Source organism: Penaeus japonicus, unplaced genomic scaffold (assembly GCF_977035675.1).
Source record: "Penaeus japonicus unplaced genomic scaffold, GWHDUDI00000001_assembly GWHDUDI00000027, whole genome shotgun sequence".
Lineage (NCBI taxonomy): Eukaryota > Metazoa > Arthropoda > Malacostraca > Decapoda > Penaeidae > Penaeus > Penaeus japonicus.
Window position 1 is genome coordinate 23,242,174 of NW_028234429.1, and position 17,500 is coordinate 23,259,673.

The window sequence follows — 17,500 nt, forward strand, 5'->3', positions numbered from 1 at the left end:
TTATATGTTATGGACATTTAATTTCCACATATATCTTAATTTTCTTCTTGTTTTGCTTTTTTTTTATTATTAATTTGAATATATGAGATGAAAAATATGTATGAGTTGCTGTTACTAAGGTGAGGTTGCAAAATAAGGTTGTTATGCAAGTTGTATAAAAATGGAGAATGAAAATGAAAAATGATAGTTTATAATTTACATTTTCAATATTTATTATATATGTATGGGATTTGGTTTTGTCTAACTTAGCGGTATTGTCTCAAAGGGAGTTTATATATATGAAAAAAATATTAGTCTGCGTGTCAGAATTAGTCTCGGATCGGTGAATAAAAGCAAGGTTTTATTAGATAGCCTTCTTTTGAACTAATCAGATAATAGGCAAGAGGAGGATTAGTATTGTAAATATTGTATGAATTTTATTTGTTCTCTAAAACGGTTAGATTACAGAAGTGCTGAAGATAAGCCGTGATGATTATTTGATTACGTTTTTGATAATATTTTTACTATTGATATTATTATTATCCATTATTATTATTATTATTATTATTATTATTATTGTTATTAGTAGTATTGTTATTGATGTTTTTGTTATTATCATAGTTAATGATATTGGCATAAAGTTATTTATTTGTATTTAAATTAACAAAACTATTTTGTAATTTTTAAGCAAAATTGTTGTGGAAAATGTATTTGAAGTCAATTAGGTTAATTTTTGCACAACAATAGACATATTTTTAATGTGCAGATAAGTTATTTCTGGCAATCTCTTAATAAGTAAATATATTTAATAGGTGATAAATTTGTCATGTTTATAAATAAAGTAAGATGATGATATTGTTTTTAACATTAATGGTAATAAAAGCAACAGAACCATTGTTCATATTTAATGGTGGTGATTATGATTATGATGAAAACAATAATTAAAATAATGATGTTAGCTAATAATGAGAATGGTAATAATGATTATGATGATAAGGAGAGTAAATGATGATGATGATGTTGATTTCATATTGATAGAGACTAGTGATAAATTTAGTAAGGATAATGATTTAATTGCAATAAGAATGATCATAAGATAATATTTTTAATAACTTTAAAGATGACAGTAATTATAATAGCTATGAATATGCTTATATTAAGAGAAATATGATACCTGGTAGCTATTGATACCGAAGATTATATTTAAAGTAGTCTAACAGTAACCAAATTGGTAATAATGATAATGATGGCAAAAAAAATATACTATTTACAAAATCAGTTTTTGAAAAGGTGAGACAGCCGTTTTAAAATCCAGCCTTGGTATCAACTTCAGGTTCAGTCTGAAGGGAAAATCTGGGAAAATTTCAGAACTGTTGTTTCATTGTTCAGTAATAATGAAAATAATGATAATTGTGATAATAATAAAAAGTGATCATAATGATCCTGGTAATAATGATAATTATAATAATGATGATGGTGGTAATCGGATTAGAAATGCGGGAATATTAGTTTGTTATTGATGAAAAAAAAATATTGAAGATGGTGATGGTAATGGTATATGTTCAGAATAGGATTTGGAAAGATCAGAAAAAAAAGGTAATGTCTATGAGAGCATATAAAACAATATTATTTGGTATAAAAAAAATCTGCAAAAAGTAAAGATAAAGCCACAATTACTTATGAAAGTTGTGTGGCTAAATCTATCAATACTGTGGCAGAGAAACTTCTGGCACGTCTGATCTGCCAAGACAGGGTTCGTCAGCCTCTCTTTGTAACATATCCAAAATCCGTAGTCCCAACGTCTGTCATGCAGGCCTTTTCTGAACAATTAACATGATAATTACCAAACTGGGAACAAGAATAGAATAAAATGGGGGTGATAATAATGGTAGTCTTAATGAAAATTGTTATGATAAAGAGATATTTGTGACACTAATTTTGCTTGTGTCTTAGTGGTAATTAACAGGCGGGAGAGTACCAATATGCACATATTTCAAAGCTCTGAAAAAGGGATACTTTTTACTTTTTTGCTATCAACTTTTTGAACTTCTAAATTGATAGTATGTCTTATGTATCCACTTCCATTATTATTGTGTGTTGAAAATCCTGTGATATTTGCATCATTTATTTTGATTAGAGAAACAGTTAGGAAGCAGTTTTTGTGCCAGTGATGGCAACATAATTCCTGTCACCACAATATCTGGAGTACTTATTCGAAAAGGTGTGACCTGTTTTACTTTTGTATTTTCCGTAATTTATTAATTAATTTGATACATTTTTTGTCAGAAATATCAGTAGACAACTTGCATTTTGTATGATTAATTGTGGAGAAGAATTTCCTCACAATAAGCATATTTAAAGAGAATCAAGATATCTATCAAAGTTTTTATTATCTATTTTACCAGAATTTCCTTTTGCAAGAATCTCATCATTTCAAATAAGCAATACTGGATCATTTGTGGCCTCTCCCCCTACTCCCCCACCCCTCTCTCTCTCTCTCTCTCTCTCTCTCTCTCTCTCTCTCTCTCTCTCTCTCTCTCTCTCTCTCTCTCTCTCTCTCTCTCTCTCTCTCTCTCTCTCTCTCTCTCTCTCTCCTCTCTCTCTCTCTCTCCTCTCTCTCTCTCTCTCCTCTCTCTCTCTCCTTTCTCTCTCTCCTCTCTCTCTCTCCTCTCTCCTCTCCTCTCTCCTCACCTCTCCTCTCCTCTCCCCTCTCTCTGATGAAATGGTAGTGATAAGTGTGTGTGTCTGTCTGTCTATGATGATATGGTAATGATAATGATAGATTGAATATTTTACTGTGCCTTCAGTGCCTCAGCCAAGGCCAGTAGACTCTCACCATATATATTCTGGCAAGATAGTGCTTAAACTGGTTCATTATTTGGTGATGTTGCCAGAGAGGTCTACAAGCTCTAACTTAGCTTAATGAATGTAGGTTTGTTGGCCTTTGCCAGAGATCTGAAGGTGGGGAACTGTTGCGATAGATTGAGTCATTGCAACTCAATCATTGGTAAGTGTTTGTAAGCTGACCTTGCCTTTCTACTGATTATTTTCTACATCAATCATTATTGGTTTATATGATCATTATGGCTATTATCCTTGCTCTTTCTCCATGTCTATGTGGCTCTCATCTTAAGATTAGCCTGATAGTGGTGCAGTGTCAAGAAATTACTGTGGCCTCCGTGCCTTCAGCACTCTGTTGAAGGAGAACAAACCTCCTCTGCATATATTCTGGTAAGATAGAGCTATGACGATAAATTGCCAGGGAAGTATACCAACTCATACCAGAATGTATTTGGTGGAAGTATGTTGGCCTTTGCTCGAGTGCTGAAGGCATGGTGGCCAGTGATAAATGCAAGGGAGTCGTAAAAAAATATTAACTGCTTGTTTCATATTTAAAGGAAGAATGGAAGGGAATCTGCAGCCTCAATCTGGAAAAAGAAAGAAAAAAAACCTGCACAGCACTAAAATCAGTCCACTCAATATGTAACAGCTAGAAGTCCTGTGCCAAAGATTTTTGGTTTATATTGTGATTGCAAACAAACTTTCTGACAATTAGTTTTAAGAGTCTTAGTAGAAGCATTGAATAGTCAAAAAAAAAAAAAAAAAAAAAATCACCTGTGGGCAGAGGTAGTATCAATTTACTCGAAGACAGTTATGATGTACAAGCAGTTATGGGGTGAAATAGGAGTGAGAGATTGTCATTTGCTTGAAGAAGGTTTCTCTCATCTCATAATTATAATTGGCTTGGACTGCAAAAAATATTTATTGTGAGCACTTGTTTCATAGTCAGATGTTGATATGTAATCTGAAAACTACTATTTATTTGTCTAGTAAATTAAGTGTTAATTGTAATTTATAATATTTCATGGGGACTAAAATGTACCATACAAATGATTCTTTCTGAATGTAATAAAAACATAATTTAAAAAAATCAGCTCTATAACAAAATAAGCTTCAAAATCCATTAAACACAGTGCAAACACACTTACACGTCAGTTTCCTATTTTGCAGTCTGGTGGCAATACCTCAGACCATGCCTCTCATATTTACGTCCGTTTGGGTTGTAAATGAGCTTGTATTGGTACAGCTTTGAAGTGCTTGCTTCTTTTACTAGACAAACCTCCACTTTGTGGTGTGGATTATGAATCTGTTTATGGAGTTTTGCTTTGATTTAAATTATGAATCTTCAGCTTTACTGGTACTTATAGTAGCTCCATCTGAAGTTCCTCTATATTGAGCAGAACTTTACATTTAAAGGGAAAACTACCGATAACCCTTGCCACCATTATACATGTATAGCCAGAAATATTTTGTGACATCTACTTTTCAATATTAAGGGCACGGAGAGATCTTAAATGGCAAGCTTGACTTTATGTTGCATACACATATGTGGATTATTTGTATTATAGAATGTATTGTAGGTTTTGGTTTTATTGATGTGATACCTACTTTTGAGTTATAATCTTGTAGCTTTTAATGACTTTAAATTAGTTGTCACAATTATTAAAGTCAGTGCAGTTTTGAATGGATCTTGGCAGGCCATGCCAGGCCTGCTCTATATATTTACCGTAAACATAGAGTGTGAAATTTACCAAATTACATATATATTTTTTATTATTTATAAACAAGATGTTTCTACTATGCATAGCAGATTTTGAAAAGTTTTCATTAATATGGTACATTTCTGGACAGCTCACTTTTAATAGCAATAATATTTGAAGAAATACTATAGTACACATTATTAATAAATATTATGCCTACTTTACAAACTTTCACAGTAGTCTATTCCATGAAGTCCTATTAAGTTGAAAAGTGGTAAAAACTATTGTTATATTACAACCAAAATCAAGCTTGATCTGTATTTCATGATGATATTCTTTACCACCAAATTAAGAATCCAGTCAAAAAATATCAGCCAAAGAAACTCCTTTTCCATTGAACAGTGACACAAGTATGAGTTTTGATAATGATCAGAAAATTTGTGTGCTTTGCAGGAGAGGCTAGTTCACTGTTTCCTAACCACAGCACCTGTATTTGGATTGCTTGAGAGAAGTTGGATGAGAGGATCGTCAGGGGAAGGTTGTGCTTCGTCTGAAAAAAATCAGGTATTTGGGAACTCTTTCTCTCGAGATATTTGGGTTGCAGTGCTCTGCTTTTCTTCCTGTTGTTGCTTTTATGTATTGTTTGTTGTTATTGTTGTTGTTATTATTATTATTATTATTATTATTATTATTATTATTATTATTATTATGTTATTGCAATCATTATTGCTATTATTGATGTTATTATTATTGTTGTTTTTGTTATCATTGTTGTTATCATGTTATTCTTCTAATTTTTTTATCATAATCATCATTATTATTATTATTTCTGTTATTAATGTTGTTATTATTGTTGTTGTGTTTGTTATCATCGTTATTATTATTATTAGTGTTATTTATTTATTGAGAGGAAGATTGCTCTGTTGTTTTGCTATTGTGATCTATTGTGATTTTGTTATTCACTTATTATTATATCACATTATTTTGTTCTATGTACTGGCAAACAACTTTTTTATTTTATTTATTTATTGAAAAACATATTTTTGCTTATTTCATTCTTGTTGTTATCATTCCTGTTTCTACTATATTTTGACTTAATTTATCAATCATTCCTATCTAACTGATTCTTTGAGTGCTGCAGGATGCATAAGATTTTATCTTTTACCCTCCTTTTCAGTTCCAGATTAGAAAATAAACCGATAAATCTTGTCTTAAAGTCAGTAAACTCCCTTGGTCTTAAAAGAAATACAGAAAGTTTATCGAGCAGTTTTCACTGTGTAGAACTTTGTCCAGTGTGTGTGTGTGTGTGTTTGTGAAGGGAATGATTGGCTTGATGGATTATGTTCCATGTTTTAGCATACCCATTAGCAAGGGGTTTCAAATTCTTAATAATGTTAGGTGACCTAGTGACGAGATAAGGATTATACGTAGAGGTACATCGAAAAGGGGCATTAGCCATGATTTCGAGGAAATTGAGGTGCATGGACTAAAAAAAAAAAAAAAAAAAAAATTTAGAGTAATAGATTTGAAAAAAAAAAAAAAATTAAAGAGAGAGATAGAGAAAAAAAAGGAAGTAAATAAATAAACCTGGAGGCTACATTCCCAACTCAAATCCTCCTTATGTTTCCCTTCCACATCGCACCAAGTGTCTGCCCCTGACCATACTCAATAGTCATTATCTTTGCCACTCATAATACGTAATTTTATTCATAAGTCAAATGTGAGACGACTGGAAAGTGAAGATGTCTTTACATCGCGGTGGGCAACTATTCTAGGAATTAACGTTCAGGTTATGATAGTCTTGAGTGTGATTTATGAAATTGTTGATTTGTGCTTTTCCTTCCTTATTATGTATTTATTTGTTTATTTGTTTGTATTATCTGTATCTTTTGCTCACTTCAAGAAAAAAGATACAGTTGGCTTATACAAATACATTCAAAGACAAATGTGTAATTTACAGTAAGTAGACATTGGTTTTGATTAAAGTGTAAGGAAAATTAGACATAATTCTCTCTTAACTCTTCCTAATTTTTTATTTACATATTAACTCTCTTATAATCATATACAGTTATCAACAGATTTTACCTTTTTTTTTTTCCTTCCTCCAGAATGCGCTTGTGAAGGAGTGTCGAGCTGTATCACGATGGATGTAGATGTTGGCGGGGCCAGTGTATCGGACAGTGAGGGCTGTGGAAGTGGGCCGTCATCCTCAGGACACGGAGGGCAGAGCGGAGGGGGTGGAGGAAGCAAGTTGAAGAGGTCGAGCAGTGCCCCCATGATCAACCAGCTGGTGCCGCAAGGGCCTGTCTCTGCACCCCCGACTCCCTCGTCTGCCAGGTGGGGGCAACATCTTTGTTCTCTTCCACAAGATAGACTTGTAATATATTTGTATTTGTGTGTGTGAATGTTAGGGGATGGGGGGTAGAGTTGGTAGGTAGTTCCCTACATATGTGAGTTTTTTTTAATGTGAGAGGGAGAGAGCAAAAAATCTCTTGTATGAAATTGGTGCATTTGTGCAAAGTTTCCAGCATCACATCGTGCTAGCATACAAAGTAGTGCAGAGGTAAGGTACCTTACTAATTATTACAGTTTCAGAAGAATCATTACAGTTTCAATGTCGCAAATAGTTCTTTACAATATCTCATGCAATTATTAGATGAAATTTTCTCATTTGTATTTTCCAAGTTTTGAAGTGTGTTTTTTCCTGCCACTTGCTGGCCTGGATTTGAAATCTGGACCATGATTGGTCAGTTTAGAATTATATTATAACTAATAGGTGGTGAAAATTACCTATAGTTATTTACTGGCCTATAAGACTTTATATATCATCATCATCTTACTACTTATGATCAGAAGTTGTTATGAAGGGCATGGCCTTTTTTTTTATTTATTTTTTATTTTATTTTATTTTTTTCAATTTTCTCTAATTTTTGAAAATGTATTCATTTATTTTTGCTGGTAAATGGTATAGCCCAAATTTTAATCGTACACATATGTTTTATCATTATTTTTCTCAGTCATAATTAGCATAGAGTTTATGTATTACAGAATGCATCCCAATTTAAATCTCTATCTATATAAGTATTTACTTAATATCTATGTAAGTACTTACATGATATTCATGTAAGTATTTATAAGATATTTATAGAAGTATGTATTTGAAATTTATTAAAGTATTTATATAATATTCATTTAAGTATTTATATAATATTCATATAAGTATTTACATAGTCATTTATGGAAGTATTTATAAAGTGTTTATATAATATTTATATCAATATAAATATGATATTTATATAAATATTTATACAAGTATAGTAAGTTTACCCTTGCCAGTCTACCTCCCCAAGAGGCATACCAACAGCGAGTCAGATGAAAGGGGATGCCGGGGGAGATTAAATTCCCCTCTCACTTGGTAAGCTAGGCGAGGTGAGGGTTTCATGGGAAAGTGTCCACAGGGTCTGGTAGTTGGGGAATCCTGCATGTGGATACTAGGGTTAGGGATTGGGGGTATCTGCTCGATGCGTGAAGGACTGTCGCAATTTTTGAGGAAACAGAAAAGATTGATTATATGTTGATTATAGTTTTTTTTATTTTTTTCTTGTCTTTTCAAAATATACTTTCCTTAATTTCAAGTATATTCAAAGGGATTAATTTTTTTGATTTTACCCTCTTCAATGATTTTTTTGAGAAAACCTTTTCATTAGCAAATGGAATAGACTATCTTATGCTCCTTTTTCTGCAAATGAAGCACAGGATTTGAATCAGACCTCTTGAACACAAGGACGTGTATACTGCGTCCTTACAGCGCTCGTGACATATCTGAGGACACGCTTACTTGACTTTCATCATTATTACATACGAGAGTGATTCGCTTATACCAAGAGAGGTACGGATGTGCCCTACTAACAACAATTTTATTATTTCTTTATGGAACATTATTTAGAAAAATAAAACTTATTATGATTAGTTTACCATACTACAACTGTTTTCTTTTGTCCTCTGAGTCACTGAGGTCTCTCTCCAAGGTCACTTCTCACCCTCCTTGTCACATGCACAAGGGGAAGAGGTTGATTATGTATATATTTTATACTAGTATATGATGATTAAGGTTTTGGCTTAAAAGTTGTTATATTCAATAGTGACATTTAAAATTTGGTGCGCACCGGCATCCCGGATGCAGCGTGGGATGCGTTTTCTATGTTCCAGAGTGAAGGGATTAAAACAAAAGCTGTTTAAGATTTAAAATATACTTGTAATAGGTTAATGCTTTGCAAAAAATGATGGGAAAGCTTTCGTTTTGCAGAATTGTGTCATTTATGGGCAAATATATTTGTAGTGCTCTTATTTGACCAGTATATTCTATACTAATCAATGATTAGTGTTAGCAAGTGACCCATGAGTATGTGAGCTTGAAGTGGGTGTTTGGGAGGCAATTGTGATATAGAATATGAGGCCTTGTAGCTGGCTTTCACTCTCCATGGCTTGTTCTTTTCTCATAATAAAGTTTTAGACTTTGTGTGTCCAAATAAGTTAAAGGATTATATTACAATTACAGAATAATTTCAATATCAGTAAATTAATAATTAAACTGTTAAAATTTGGTTGTGCAGCATCAAGAAAATCACCATTTGTCAAAATTTCTTGTAAATAATTGGCTTGCTCATAAACTACAGCCATTGGAGCCTTAAAACTCCACAATACAGAGAACAATCTCCAGTATTGTGGTATTGTTGGGTGCCAGTCAGCGTTGGGGCTCACCTCCTCATGGTGTTCATTAGGTTAAATTGATAACATTTTTTCTAGAGAGTTTATTATACCCTGATGGGGTCAGATTTTTAATACTCATGTAAAATAATTGTGAACTGGTCTTGTCCATCAGAATCATAATGACTTGCAAATATCAAATTAATTATTTTAAGAGTATGAGATGGTCAGGCTGGTGGCTGATAGCACTTCTGATATAAGGTTTAGTTTGCCTCTTTTTGTGTGGGTGTGCATGAATGTGCTTGGGTATGCATGCATGTGCAAGAGAGGCTTTGAATTGATAGATAGGTGTACATACACTTCTCTTTTATATATTTTATGCATTTATCTTATCTCCCCATGATTGACATTTGTATTTATTCTTCCTCAGGTTTATACAAACTTTGCAAAGGAGCCTCATGATTTTGCTTCAATTTCAGGGAGGTGGTGCTTGGGGATGTCCAGGGAAGTCAGCCTCGGGTGCGGCGCTTCAGCGCTTCCTTTGGACCAGTTTCTCCTTTGGTATGTGTGACTGCCTTTGGGATTTAGTAAATGATGCTGAGCCTCTCCCTTTTGATTGTGTTCATACCTTTTGGAGTAAAGCTTTTAGTTAGTTTAATGATATAAAAATTAGCAGACTGTAATTTAGAAGGCAATGGCACTGGTCATATTAGGAGGACACATGACAAACTATCTAAAGAGCCTTAATATGTATGGTTTTGAGAGTAGTTGTGTTTAAATCATGCATTGTTATCATAGTTCTACTTGGAAAGAAGAGCAAGACAATGAGAATTATTCCTCCTTTTAATGCCACTTCTTTCATTCTCTGATGTCTGAATATTTTATTTCATGGAGTTGTATTTTTACTCCAGATTTATTAATTCTTCACAAAGTTCAAAGTTTATTATTTGATATCACTAGTAATGAAAGGAACCCATTATGTAAGAATCTGATAATAACTTTGATTTTTCTTTTCTTAGTTTATGGATAATTATCAAAACCTTGTGTCAGTATTAGGAGTAAATCTTCATGTGATATTGAAATGGGAACCAGAGATATTTATCTATATATATTTATTTATTTATACATTTAAATTTTTTTGCTTTGGAAGTTTCATAATTTTGTCTTCATGCTGTGGAGACAGTATATCCACATGCAAAATAATTACTATTACATCTAAGTGAACAATATACATCATATTTTTGTTTTCTTTCTCAATATATTTTGTTTATAAACATTTACACCTAGATAACTAATTGTATATTCCATTAATTTTGAAGTACTTACAGAGTTACATGTGATCATTTATAATAAATAGTGAATTACATCTTTCTTTCTTTTCTTTTTTTTTCTATTTTTTTTTGTGTAATTCAGTCCCCTGGTAGTACCCGAGGGAGTGGGCCACTCCGTGTGTGCCAGTTGCGTGTTGAGGAAGGCATGGATGTCGTAAACCGCGAAGCTGCCCATGAACGCACAGTCCAGTCTACCCTACAGATTACTGACTGTCTTTCTCAATCTTGGGAAGACCTTACTTTAGTGAGTGAGAAATAATTGTTATCATACTTATAAGGAAAATAATGAAGTACAGAAGGCATGTATACACAATTACATAGTTACTGTGTCAGTGGACTAATAAAGGTTACGGATTGGTTTCACAGTATGACTTTAGTGTCGGTTTCCATTTTATGAATCATAGTATTGAGAGCTGGGCTAGGTGGGTTGCCTGTCTTTTCCAATTTGTATTTTTGTGTTGTTGCTGCACACTTTAGATAGTAGAAGTCTCTTAAGAAGTTTAAAACACCCCCTGATGAATGAAACATTGAAGGATGGATAGATGCACTGTTTACTATTTTTTCTTTCTTTCTTTCTTTCTTTCTTTCTTTCTTTCCTCTTTTATTTTTACTCAGAGTTAACTCCACAAGTATTTAGTCATGTAGGAGTCAATTAGTATGCCTATTTGATATCACCTGTTTACCTTATTCCTTGAAATTTATTTAATATTATTATTGTTATTGATGATATTATTATTGTTGTGATTATGGTGATCACAATTATAGTAATGAAAATATAATGTTTTGCCCCAGAACTAAAGGAACAGGGTAAACATGTAAGGATAGGTAGGCCTAGTAATTGACTCATTGTTAGCCAAGTGCTTGTGGAACAGTCTATTTGTAAAAAGAAAAAAAAAAAAATTAATCTGGTTGTGGCATAAAAACATGGAACTATTTATTTATTTATTTATTATTATTTTTTTAAAATCTGATCTAATTTGATTATTGATTTTATATGAGGACCTATTTTTTAAATATTATATTTTTATCCCATCAAGATTGTATTTTGATTAGTGGGGTTCTATTTTTAAAACTGCCAGAGGTTTTTTATGGGCTGTTTTAACTTGATTTGGTATTTGCTTGAATCTAACTGCTGGTTACTAGGAACAGTTTTGCATTTTTGTTATCCTCATTCATCTGTTGCAGCTATAGCTTTTTTTTGCCCTTAGATGTATTTCAGTGATGGAGTAATCAAAGGAATATAGTTTAGTGATGTTACATACTTCTTGATGCTAGAATGGTATTTTGCACTACAGCTCAGTATGGCATGTGAGGCAAAATTGCAACTGCCAGTTATAATGTAGCCTTATTTGTCTGAAGAGTTTTGTGTTCAATACTGTCCAAGTAGAGTGTAAGGAAGCTCATTAATTTTCATAATTTAAAGTGTGTGTCTTGATTCATCTACTTGGTTTTTGTTGATTTATTTTTTTAAGTACACATGTGTTTACATTAAAATGAAACCTTCTTTTTCAACAGACTGAAGATGTTCCCCGGCCAAAGTCTCACAGTGTCAGTGGTGGAAGTATATCTGGCACTATGGCCAGCACCATTAATGTACCCAGCAGTAGTGTGGCTTCAAGTGTGTCGAGCTCTATTACTGGAACTACAGGCATGCCCGTCATGCGTCGAGATTATACAGACCCTCTCCACCTAACCATAGTCCCCACGGTGGCTCCGCTCACCGGATGTGGTGCCTCCCCAACAAGGGGCGTTGGGCGTCAGTGCTTCTCCCCTTCACTTCAGCAACATGTCCGCAACACCTCCTTCTGCCCCTCTCCATCTCCTACTAAAAAGACGTTTGCTACAAGACGTAGTTTAAGTCCCATTGCATTACGGCCATCACCCCTTGGAGCAGGTCTCAAGCGCAAGTGGGAAATGGACGAACGTTGCGAACCCTTCCTAACGCCTAGCAAGCGTGCCTCCACTTGTACCCCTGATCGATGTATAGGGGGGTTACTTATTACTCAGCCTCACAGGTTAGCGACTCTTATTTTAGTCTAGGGTTCTTATTTATGACCTATTTATTGTTAATATTTGATAATAGATTTTTTTTGTTACTCATTCTATACAGTGCATGTAAATAATCCTAAGGCAGCATGGGTCTGCAGGAGGATTTGGGCAGTGGGTAGGACTGGTAAAATTAGTCTATTTTATAATGTTAGACTTTCTAAAAAAAATATTGTATTTTGTAGTACATAGACTAAATTCATTGCACAACATAGGAGAACGTTTCAGTAAAACTTTTTAATGAATTTATTTATATTTGTATTCTCTGCACATATTTTATAATTTCAATTGAATTCTTTATTTAATGCACTGAAATGTCATTAATGCTTATATTTTAGGTCATTGCATTAAGTCCTTTTTTTTCTTGTAAATAATCTGCATTATGTCTGTTTCCAGTGTTGGCAGTCTAGAGAGTACACCAAGCCCTGCAGGTCCAGGGTCACTTGGGAGTGTTGGTACTCCAGAATCTGTATGTTCCTCTGGCTCCCCTGGTCTCTCCACAGCACCATATTCGCCAGCATCCTTGGCTGAAACCCCTGCCCCAACACCTGATCCTCCCCCTCACTTATTCAAGCCAGTTTCTCCAGCATTAACAACAGATCAAACAGCCTCATTTTCCAACCAAGATCATTCTGATCGCTTTGGAGCACAGGATAATGGGAATCGCTTTGGAAGTCGAGATCACAATGAACGGTTCGGTAGTCAAGAACACAGTGATCGTTTCGGAGGGAGAGAGGTGCGGGACCGTTTCAGCGGGCAAGAGCATAACGAACACTTTGGCGGTCAAGAGCACGCGAGTCGTATTGGCAGTCGAGAACACAGGGACCAGTTTGGTAGTCAGGAGCATGGAGATCAGTTTGATGGACCAGTAAAAGGAGCTGACACTAGTGACGGAAGCAGCAGTGATGCTATGATTACTGAGGATGTACCTACTACTGACCTCAAAAGTTACCAGGATATGGACCTGAGTGAATCATTAACACAACCTCCTCTCAACATCTGACATCACCTTTGACTGTCACACGTTAGGCTCACTTGGCAAACCACTACAGGTAGTAGGAAAACGGCCAGTGTAGCTTTAGTGTGAACAGTAGCACAGTATCATCATTACCATGTATCATCTAGTGTTATTTGTGGACAGGTATAGATATCTATGTGATATGTAGACTTCCTCTCCAGTACTAACCTGCAAAGCTGTGATGTCATTGTTTGATGTGGCAGGTGCACTTCTCTTTGCAAACCCTATTGAGTGTGATTAATGTTTAAATTTGAGGACAGAATCTTGACTTCTCTGGAAGCTATGCTAGAACCATGCATTTAAGTGCACATCTAATGATTCCCCTTCTGAGTGAGGAATTTGGTCAGTTGAAGCTTTATGTCACATATATTGAACCTTGAATTACTCTTTCTCTTCCCTAGACAACTCCCTTCATTTATTTGTGATATTTATCATCATCATCTTACTCCTGGGCTAAACTTGACATATCTGTATCCATATTGTATGCATAAGTGTTGTCTATCTTGCTATACTGTAACATGAATGGATTATCTTGTGTTGACTAGTCGCATTGTATCAAACACTACTATAAGCTTGGGGACTGATATTAGAACTATTTAGTAATGACAAGTAAACATCTGACTTGAGGGGGGGATAGTGTATCCTACAGTATTCTGCATTCTCTGAAGAGGATACCTTTATTTTTTAGTTAGCTCTTCAACAATTTTGTGCCACATTTAAAGAAAGTTTAAATAGATTGTTATGCTGAGAATTTGTTGAATCTTAACATTTCATAATATTTCTGACTACATAAGTCAATATTATGCCTGTAAGAACATTTTCAGTGACCCTTAGTATGTCTGAACCTGGATCTGTGATTCATGGAATATGTCATAAAACAAAATAGATCTATCATCTTTGTTTTATTCCTTGATAAAAAGAAAGCTTTACAGATATTTCTGGCCATACATTAGACAGAGAATAATAATGAAGAGAGAAGTACCAATGCATGAAAATACAAGGAACTGCAAAGGCTTAGGGAAACTATGAATAATATCCATATTTTTATTTATTATACAGAGTAAACACAGGGCAGATTTGTACAGTACCACAATCAGGTTTAAAAGGAGCAAAAAGTTGTCTAAAACTAGTACTCTCTGTCATTACTAAATATCATTACACAATAATACATTATACAAAAATGGTGAAGTTCCTTACATTGATTACGAATAATGAACACAAACAAAATATCATCTTACTGGACGTTACGATACACATTTATTCACCATTGTGCTTGACTGAAGGAATCAATAATTTAATCTCTCTTGTGCTCGGATTCACAACACGACACAAATTATCCATTGTGCTAAAAGGAAGACTTGACATCTCTATTGTCTGGTTTCTTTCCTGCACTGTGAATTGTAACCTATCAAGCATTCCTTGAGTAGGGTAAATACCTTAATTACTTCAATACTCTTTACTCTGAGAGGGTGTAGCTGCTTTTATTCCAAAATGGCTGCCATTTCATCTCCAAGAGCATAAGGACCACAATTAGCTGCACAAGATTTACACTGCTGCACTATGTTGTCTACAGGCTTGTGCCAAGTATAGTACATACCGCTACATTTGTGGGCCAAATGTATCTGGCCAAGTACAAGCTTTAAAGCTGGGAATTGAATAAGTATCTGTCAAAAACATTGGCTTAGATCCTACACTTAATCCCCAATGCAGCAATATCAATATGCACAATGGCACAAAAGACAACAATTGTAGATCTTTGGTTCAGTTTAAATGATTCCAGGCTGCCACTTTACCTCTCAGATCAAAAAAGAAGAAAAAAAAAATACAGGAAACATTATGCACGTTTAAAACTAAGATAGTGGCATTAAGCATAGCACAGAGTGGAGACTTGCAGACTGGACAAATACTGATATCTTTGGTTCTGACAATCCCCATGTGGTCAGCTTCTCTATGGACAAGTCACAATCCAGGATCTAGGACAGGTAATATCTTCATATGCCTCAAAATCAAATATTTAAAAACCCGGAAAAATGTTGTGAAAGTCCCTATTGCACCTAATGACTAATTGATATTGTGCCAATCGGGGGAAATGCATGATTGCAACTTCCTTGTCCTGAAGTGTCAAGTTGACCCAAAGGTAAGCAAAACAATGGTTCACAGCAGAAAGAAACCAAGACACTGCAACACAAATTGGATGATTGACAAACTGCACAATAAAGAGGGAGAAGTGTGCAAGAAGACATTGCAGGTGGCTAGTGTGGCTGTGGGCGAGTCTGTCAGTCGGGCGTATCGGTCAAGCCGGTAGATACCTGAGGGTTTGTGCGAACACCACTACACCTTACACCCACACTGCCACACTGCAATACACAGCAGAAGCCATCAGTTACAAAACATGAGAAAAGACACTCGTCACTGATACTTCGGACACTGATGACACAATAATATCATAATGAATACACTTGTCATTAAGATGAGCATTAATGAAAACGGCTCACATATTTATACAGACTGATCACATAGCTACTGGGAAATGCACAGAGTGAATATCCACAAAGACACATCACTTTGGGCATATGGAGAAAATGATTGTGCTGTCCATCACTAAAACACTTTGATTTTCAACAGTTTGGTGCAAACTTACAAATATTGTACAGGGAAAGGAGAATTAACCTACAAAAATGTACTGACCTAAAAAAAAAAAAAAGAGGAGGTATATTGGAGAACCCACACACTTTCATAAAAGCAAACCCAAGCATGGTAATCATGTCTTTAGTCCCATGCTGTCATTTTGTAAATAAGAATGTGATTGTCTTGGCTACAACTGATGAGATAATTTCCAACTGAAGAAGTTACAATAGCAATGACGATGAAATATGATAATAAAAATAATAACGAGAATAATAAAATGTCTAGACAGAATCATACCCTTTGTGACTTAGGACCTACATGTGACCTTATATGTGGGGTTCTGCATCATACAAAAATCTATTTAACACCAAAAACATTCTTAATACAATGCCTTTAGGATGAATGATGTTCTGACATTGCACCTTGTATAAAATAACTTTACGTTCAGAAATAGCAAGTGCAAACAGTGCACTCTGAGACATGAAAAATTAAAAACTCTTAGTGGAAGTAATAAAGGAAATGAGATTCTATAGCTAATATCAATAGGGCTATCAGAAGTCGAGATTCATAACTGGTTATCAAGTATATCTTAAGAGTGTAAACATACACTGTACAAGTATAGGTTATATGAGTCACACTTGTCAAATGTTTCGTTGAATACATTAAAAATGCACTATATCATTTCATAATTGCTGTATGAAATGGGCCATGCCTACTCTCAACATAACAAATTATGGTACTCCACTGACTCAGAAATGGCCTACATGGGTTGGAACTGAGGTTTCCAAATTGTTCAGAAATTCACTACAAGACCCTTCATACAAAATGGTAGAGGGAAAATGGTAACAACAGCACAGAGTCCATGTGTTGGTCAGGTTGGCGTGGTTGGCTACACACCGCCTTCCAGCCCCAGCCATCTGTTGTTGTGCAAACTGGATGCCACTCAACTACAGTCACCTTTCAAACAACAACAGTTCCGGTCTGGCACACAACACACTCGCGCAACCGCCAACATCCTGCCACCAGTACTTAGGCTTTGGAAGCAACTGCTGATGGATCCATGGCATGGGGGCATCCAGGTAAGTGTGCCTCATGAACCATAAGCTGTCATTTTGGATGAGCCCCATGCAGCAGCAGCAGCAGTAATGGCTGCCGCAGGGGATACTTGGTCCTCGTGTGTCGCACCGACAGCCAGACTCTGCCAGCCAAGCAATGTGATAACACTCTAAGGGACTTTCCTACAAGAGATG

General features: G+C 34.9%; 2 protein-coding genes across 45 annotated transcripts in view; one reads left to right on the plus strand and one right to left on the minus strand.

Moving 5' to 3' along the window:
- The window catches only part of LOC122256428 (uncharacterized), a 15,250-nt gene extending 739 nt beyond the window's left edge, over window positions 1-14,511 (plus strand). Inside the window, exons 2-7 of one of the 2 annotated variants that reach the window (XM_043021100.2) lie at window positions 4,974-5,084; window positions 6,629-6,857; window positions 9,707-9,788; window positions 10,641-10,802; window positions 12,074-12,573; window positions 13,001-14,511. In XM_043021100.2, the coding sequence (XP_042877034.2) occupies window positions 6,664-6,857; window positions 9,707-9,788; window positions 10,641-10,802; window positions 12,074-12,573; window positions 13,001-13,607 (1,545 nt within the window). In that variant the 5' untranslated portion in view covers window positions 4,974-5,084; window positions 6,629-6,663 and the 3' untranslated portion in view covers window positions 13,608-14,511. The remainder of the gene's footprint in view (window positions 1-4,973; window positions 5,085-6,628; window positions 6,858-9,706; window positions 9,789-10,640; window positions 10,803-12,073; window positions 12,574-13,000) is intronic. The other variant, XM_043021101.2, reaches the window with a different exon arrangement.
- Window positions 14,512-14,652: 141 nt separating this feature from the next.
- LOC122256429 (RNA binding protein fox-1 homolog 1-like) overlaps window positions 14,653-17,500 on the minus strand; it is a 375,573-nt gene continuing 372,725 nt past the window's right edge. For all 43 annotated transcript variants that reach the window (XM_086552814.1, XM_086552811.1, XM_086552809.1 and 40 more), the window contains one exon: window positions 14,653-17,500. This exon is cut by the window's right edge and continues 167 nt beyond it. The gene's annotated coding sequence lies outside the window, so the exon portion shown is untranslated.